Source organism: Etheostoma spectabile, chromosome 8 (genome assembly GCF_008692095.1).
Source record: "Etheostoma spectabile isolate EspeVRDwgs_2016 chromosome 8, UIUC_Espe_1.0, whole genome shotgun sequence".
Taxonomy (NCBI): Eukaryota; Metazoa; Chordata; class Actinopteri; order Perciformes; family Percidae; genus Etheostoma; species Etheostoma spectabile.
The window spans coordinates 18,521,080-18,528,951 of NC_045740.1; the positions used below are offsets into that span (position 1 = coordinate 18,521,080).

Here is a 7,872-nt window from a genome sequence, read left to right on the forward strand (position 1 = left end):
CACACACACACACACACACAGAAGCACAATAGTGACCTGTGTGGTGGCTGCATGATGACATCACACAATAGGCTCTTTTTGCTTCCTGTTCATATTCACAAACATCTCGCTGCGTCTCAGAAGACACAGAATGTTCCAGAGAGAACCAGGCTGCACCCTTGTTAACTCATTAAAGAGTTCACTGCATACTGTAGGAATTAATACATAGAGATGCATGCTAATGCATTCAAAGCACTTACAAAAGCCTCAATTTCATGAGTAATTGTGGCACTAAAGAGAAGGCTGCAACGTCATGTCACAAAAACATACTTCTGAACCTTGTCCTCCTTACGTCGGATTTATGAAGTTGTGTTGACCTGATATTTATTAGTCGTTAGGCACCTCGTGAAACTGGCTTTTAATCTCACAAACACATTGACTATGGCGTGTCTGCACAGCCAGGGCAGATCTGTCACAGGGTGAGCTGTCAAAAAGCTCCTCTTTGTATTCATCATTGTTGATGATGTTGCAGCACAAATAAAGTGCTTTAGCTGTTCAGTTGGGTTTCTACAGAGAGGAAAACAGCAGAGGTCCATCCAATTTAAAATATGTTGCACAACTCTTCCCCAGTACGTAGAGAAGAAGCTGTGTGAAGGGACCATCCAGCCCTTTATTACCTCATGTACAACTAGTACTAGTCTAATATTCAAAATAGATGTCTGATACAGCTGCCTCAGATTTTACAATTAAACTTAGACTTCTCTTTATTGATCCTTTTGGGATGACTCCCGCGAGGAAATTGAAAGTTCCAGCAGCAGTTTTAGCAAGAAAAAAGAAATAATAAGATTAGAACCAAAAAATAGTTAAAAAAGACGGTATAAAGACAACAAAATAACAATAAGAACAACAATAAGAACATTCGTCAAAATTAACAAAGAAAAGACCATAAATTATTATTAAAGTGTCAGCGTTGAGTCCAGTGTTAAAGGGATAAATAACACAATTGAGAATTAAAGCTATTAAAAAGTAAATGTTTGGTAGAGACGTGCATTTTAGATTGAGTCCTGCTGAAATACTATGATTTTGAAAATGATAAAATGTAAAAAAAACAACAATGAAAAAACCCAAGAAATTGAATTCGTAAACAATATGCGTAAAGAACATGAAGCAAACATGTAAGTATCTATTAAGATATATTGATATCTTTGTGCGGAAGGGTTTAATTTGCATACTGGGATATTATTGGTATCTATGCTAGCTCCACTGAGGTTTTTTGTGAAAACACCTCATGACAAACTGCACATGCTGTACATCAGAGTGAAGTAACAATGAAGGAAAGCACGTTTCTAAATTAAGTCTTTAAAGGTCCAATATGCAATATATTTACTCTAATAAATCCAAAAATGTCCCTAATGACTTATCAGATATTAAGAAAACATGCTGAGTTGGAATCTTTTCTGACAACAATGCAAATGCCAGGATTTTCCTTTTTTTTAAATTTCCGTGACGTGATGTCTGTTTGTGTTTTGGCCGACAGCCAGGCCGGGTTGCCAGGGTTACCTGGAAAAACCCAGCACGCCACAGCTGTAACGCTAGTACAGCCATGAAAGCAGCAAACGAACAAACAGGATCAACGGAGATGGATCCTAAAAGAAGAAAACTCTGCGTGTTTCTAATAGCTGCGTGACCAGAGATGTAACAAACCCCGGCTAAATACTGGAGATATATTTGGAAGACGGAGCCAGCTTAGAGCCCAAAAGGACGCCGAGTTGGCTAATTTCCTCCTAAACAGCTCAGCTTTAGCTTCAGGCTAATTTATCACGGCTACAAGGGATGAGCAGTTTATGTCATTTCAACATGTGTGTTTTCCCATGTGTGTTCTCACACTGTAATAGCTGAGTTTGTTACTCGCAAAAACAATTGAGAGACAGAGAATAAGCCAAAAGACGGGGGGGGGGGGGGGGGGGGGGGGGGGGGGGGGGGGGGGGCTGTAAATCGGGATAAGAGAGGACCGTGAGTTTGCGGTGTGTTAAGCGGTCGTTCCCGTAATTCTAAGCCAATTAAGCGTGTTCATCGGTTGGAGAGGACGGCAAGGTAGTGTTGTTGTTTTTTTAGTGGTTTCTTCCGTAATTCTAAGCCAAAAAAAAGTGTCTGTCAGTTGGGTACAGAGCTCCGCGTGAGGACGTGCATTTATTACAGTTTATGTCACTATAGCTAGCATCTAACGTTAGCCCCTCCGCTGTGCTGTGAAGTGATGTCCGGCTATGGGGGACGAGCATGGACGCTGCGGTCTCAGCCTGGCAACCTCTGTGAACTTCTAGTCTGGGGACCAAGGGGCGGGGGAGACGACTCTCCAGTATTTTTAATTTGTACTAAAGTAACTATTTTAAACACTCGCTGTCAGTGTTACATATTGCACCTTTAACATAATAAAGCAATAATGTAATAAAAGTAAAAAAAATAAAAAAAACTAATATGTGCATGCTGATGAAAATAATTGAAATTGTATCATGTTGTATCATTAGTGTCATCAGTTAAGGTTTGATTAATGTTTGAAGCCTGTTTGGGAACCCTGAGTGGTTTCCCATAGCAACCGGAGATGGTGATGCGTGTCACCGCTAACGAGCGTTGTGTTTGGACCGACGGGATCAACGAGCAGCAAGACGGTGACTGCTGCTTTCCATTCGCTGCCTCGTTGTTGTCTCCGTTTACCCGGCTGACCGAGCACACTGAACGATCCCGAAAACACAACAGTCACACACCAGACGGGCCCCAGAATGCACTGCGGCGTGACAGGAAGGAGAGGCGTGATGTTTCCTGATGAGACGGCGCAGGGCTGCGGGTTCTGAGTTGATGGGAAGCAGCGGAGTGGTTTGGTTGAGTTGTTGTCAGGGTTCAGGCAGCGTGTAGTTCTACCTGTTGGCCACCAGGTGGCACACTGACACTGCAGAGGAGGCAGACGGCTTTTGTACTGTGGAAAAAATGAAAACACATTCAAACAGAACTCAGGAGAGAGGAGCCGGAAGTAGCTTTAATTTAATAAGCCTCAATGAACACCTCATGCTTTTGGGAGGAGTCTCGGTGTAATTGTAGTACATTGAGTGGCCATGGCAATATTCTAATACTTGAGTAACTGTACTTTTCTTCCTATGTTTCCCTAATTACATGTAAAAGACCTGCATTCAACATTTCACTGGAGTGAAAGTCCAAAAGTATTATCAACAAAATTTTCTGTTGAACAAAGTAACTTTCTAAAATGTCAGTGTACTTGAAGCGTCGGACATATGGTCCAGATACCGTACCGAGGGCTCGTTGTGACGCTTCCCTTCCTGTTGATCAACTCAAGTTTTGATAATTATTGTAAATTTTCCTCATTACGTTTAATTTATAAAGTACTACACGGCTTGGCGCCACCTTCACCGCTGGAGTTTATTAAATATAGAAACACTCGGATCACCAGAGCTGTGGTAAACGGGGACTGTGAGGTTCCTTTCAGATAAACCTCCTTCAGCCATAATGCACTATCTATTACTATCTATTAAAGGCAGTGCATTATGGGAAACACTTTCCCCAACTATAAGGGAGCGTCCCACTTTGGCCTCCTTTAAGAGCCAGGTAAAGCTGAGGCTTAGAGCTCACCAGACTAACTTGTGTTTCCATTTTAACTTTTACTGATGAATTGCCCTGTTTTTGTTTTCTTCTTTCTGTTTCTTCTTGTCTTTATATACTAAATGCTTCTATCCTGTGTCTTTTTTACTGTAACACCAACCTGCCTATTGGACTGCAGATGGAAATTAGTCCTTGGGCTACAATCTGGCACATTTACGTGTCATCAATGTGCATTGTCCTGAATGAATGAATAAATAAATGAATAAATAAATTAAATAAATAAACTCTCCAGCCACTCGGAAATCCCAGTCAGTCTTTCCTTCAACCGGAACCTCGTAATGAGATCATTTACTGACCTAAAAGTACTAATAACACATACTAATACATAACAAATACTCCATTACAAGTAAAAGTCCTCTACTCATAACCTTACTGACTCAAATGTATGGAAGGATTATCCGCAAAATGTACTGCTGGAGAGACAACATGTCCAAAAAGACAATCCTCAACACGTGTTGAATTAATCAGCAACTCTGCAAGTTGAATTTCTACCTTTCTACCACTGAATATGTGTGTATCTGAATTCTTTTTTTTATTATTATTATTTATTTATTTTTTCAACTCTTCAGATTTTCAACAAATCATTTTCACCTTTTCATTTTCCTAAGTTCAATAATTCAGAATCAAAAACCCAATGTACAAAAACTCAATGTAATGTCAAAAAATTCAAATCAGTTTTAGGATTTGGTTTGGGAGTTTGCCCTTGTAGCTTGCAGCCGCAACAACTGGAACCTTTTTACAGTTATCGTCTGCTGTTTCATTACTAAATTAACTTCTGAGACTTTTTTTATGTGAAAAACAAACTTAATAGAGTGTGAATAGGGAAAATATTCATGGCAAATTGCACATTTGCTCCAATGTTGTAGGACTTGAAGCTCCAGCCTGGCGGGACAGCCAGCTGGTGGCTGCCCAGATCGCTCGCTCGCCGGCTGGCCGGTGATGCTTGGGGGTCAGCTGGGGGTCAGCTGGAGGTCAGCTGGGGGTCAGCTGGGGGTCAGCTGGAGGTCAGCTGGAGGTCTCTCGAATAGACTCAGGGAGGGGAGGCCTTTATTTCCTTGAAATATCCATTATAAAATTAACATGAACCTGCGGTTATCTGTCTTTTCGGGGTTAAACGCTTCACAAGCGATTGCTGATTCAACCTTAAAGAGCTCGCTGGTCGTCTGATACGCACGCACGCACACACGCACGCACACATACACACACACACACACCAGCAACAAAGCAGCCACAGGTGAGGCATAGCATGACGGTCTGTCCTTCAAGTGAGTATGATTATGATTATGAGTAAATCTTTTATATAGATGTGCACTGTGACAACCAATGGGAATTAACTTTGGGATATCTGTTTTCAATAAGCCAAAACAAATTGAAATTATAAGCTTTGTTGTCTCCCCTTAAGTCTAAATAACATTTTAATGTATTATTTACAAGTTTTTTTTAAATAGAGACCTATCTCCCGGCCCTTTCAGGCTCTGCTCTGCTCTCCCTCTCCTTCTCCTCTGACTGCTGCTCTGTTTCTTGGCTCTACTTCAGCCCACACTGAATTATTTTACATTACATTCTGCAGCTGAATTTGAGCGAGTTGAAAACATATTAGTTGAGTTTTATACAGTGCATTTTCCATCTGAATTTGGTTTATTGAATTTTTTGACATTGAATTTATGAACATTGAAGCGGCAACAAATTCAGATGCCTCATTGCAATGCATGAATATTCAGCGCTAAAACTTCACTGGCTTTTTATTTTCAAAATCTGATGAAACATATTGAGTGTGTGTGTGTGTGTGTGTGTGTGTGTGTGTGTGTGTGTGTGTGTGTGTGTGTGTGTGTGTGTGTGTGTGTGTGTGTGTGTGTGTGTGTGTGTGTGTGTGTGTGTGTGTGTGTGTGTGTGTGTGTGTGTGTGTGTGTGTGTGTGTGTGTGTGTTGCAGCTGAACAACCTGGACCCTGAACTCAAGAACCTGTTCGACATGTGCGGCATCTCCGAGGCTCAGCTGAAGGACCGAGAGACGTCGAAGGTCATCTACGACTTCATCGAGAAGAAGGGAGGCGTGGAGGCCGTCAAGAACGAGCTGAGGAGGCAGGGTGAGAACCTGCTCACACACACAAACACACACTCACACACCCATTAGAGGTACCTTATTATCTGAAATAATAATGAAGCAATGCAGCGCTTAATTATGTTTCACCAGGATTTTACTGCAAAACTGATTTTCTTTATAGGTGTCTCTAATGTATCTAATGTAGACATTGTGTTGACATTGTGTTGACGCACATTTGTGTTTAAGTCGGTAATGCACGTGTCGGTCCAGTGCTTCAAATAACTCCTGTTGTCACTCAACTGACTATCCAAAATCTGCATCTTTAAGTTAGACCTGTCCATCTGTTAATTTTTACATTCCAACAAAACTCTAATCAAACTAAGTCAAACACCACATTCTCGCTTTTCCACTTTTCCGAGGTAAAAAAACATCGATGTGGGCAACACGCTTGTCGTAATTAGTCCACACTTATGTAAACTTTGGCTAACCCAGCGTCACACACACACACCCAGCTGCCAATGAAATGGCTCCAACGCATTGTTGCCATTTTTCTTTCTCATGTTTTTCCATATTTGAAAACATCAGATAAACTGTGAAGGATTGGTTCCATCTTACAACCAGTACAGAATCAATCAAATATGGCATCTTGTTTTTAAAGCATTTGATGACAAAATATCTAATATGTAAGCTTAGAACATGAAAGGGGAAGTGTAGCATCCAATCGGAAGTCGGGGATTTACAAGCTAATTTAAAATGTTCATGGGTAACTGTAACAATAATATATAAATACAGCAACATAACTAAAACCTCACAGTGCTGTTATGACTGCAGCTTTTGCAGGTTTACTGAATGAATTAAGTGTATTTTTCTTGGTATTCCTTCACCATCTTTTCAGATAAAAACAATAACTTTCTTATGAACAAATTTAAAATTCCCCTCACAGTTTCATCTTGATGAATTGTTCCTTTCTTCTGTAATTTTTCTATCAGACAGTAGACTCGAGGCGTGCACATGAAACGAGATTCTCTGTCAGATATCTCTATTCTTTGGGACACGCTCTCCTTCATTCATTCATTATTCATGTTAACCTGTGCAGGTTTGAAAGCAGGAGGGAAACGTGTGGTGTGATCTGAATATGAAAGTGTTTGTTGGATCTTTTCAAGTTGTCCCAGTGATTTTAAAAATCAATCTGGAAAACAAAAATCACAATTGGAATCTAATTGTTTATAAGTGGTTGTTTCGAGGGCGTTCTTAAATGTTTCTTGACTTAATGTTGATGACTACTATGAGGATGTTTTTCTAGTAACAAAATGAGGCTTTATTAGTGCTGTTAAACGATTAAATATCCAAGATTAATCGCATTAATGTCATGTCATAACTCGCAATTAATCTCAATCGCACATTTCTATCTATTCTAAATGTCCTTTGATTTATTTTTGTCCCATTTTTGTCCCAAGATGTAAAAGTGGATTGGCTCGCTTTGTGCTAATGTTTTTTTTTTTATTGAAGACAACATTGGCATATAGCCTACTGCAGTGTTCAAGGCCCCCCCATCATATAGCCTACTGTAGTGTTCAATTTCACACTAATATTCTTACTTGGAGCAAATAATCTCTCACACAATGTAACACTGTCCATCAATAAAAGGGTGAAAGAAATACTTTGACGGGAGGGGAGAGAGAGAGATTTGCATCAGCTGTGTGCTTGGCCATCCAGTGGTATTTCAGACTGGACGTGCTGCGATGATATCTCAGTTCACGACGACAAAACGCACAGATCACTTTGGTCTCGTCAGTGGAACATTTGGCAACTTTTAAAAAGGAAACTTTCCATCCAGAATCTTATCGGCGTCCATTTTGACATCTCACGCTCGCCATCCACTCAAAACGTAACGTCACTACTCTCTGTCCGGCTCGCAAGCCCAGACCAGTGTGTGCGCCATGGCTGTTTTGTTTCCGGTCTAGCTAGAAAGAAATACTTACACATGAACCTGCATTTACGTCTGAGCCTGGATAAAACTAGTCCTCCACTGAACAATGTCGTCAGAAAGACAGATGTTTAAATGTCAGGGCGGGAACACACAAAGTAGGCAGAATGGTGAAAAACCCCAAATCAAACACAATTAGGATGAATCACATTTCTCCATTTTACCCCTTGGCCCTTGAAACCAAGGGGTAAGGGG

At 40.7% G+C, this 7,872-nt stretch overlaps 1 protein-coding gene across 2 annotated transcripts in view; it reads left to right on the top strand.

Moving 5' to 3' along the window:
- wasla (WASP like actin nucleation promoting factor a) overlaps nt 1-7,872 on the top strand; it is a gene marked incomplete at its 5' end in the record, with an annotated part of 33,613 nt that overhangs the window by 22,594 nt on the left and 3,147 nt on the right. For both annotated transcript variants that reach the window (XM_032522949.1, XM_032522950.1), the window contains 1 exon segment: nt 5,580-5,733. In XM_032522949.1, coding sequence (XP_032378840.1) covers nt 5,580-5,733 — 154 coding nt within the window.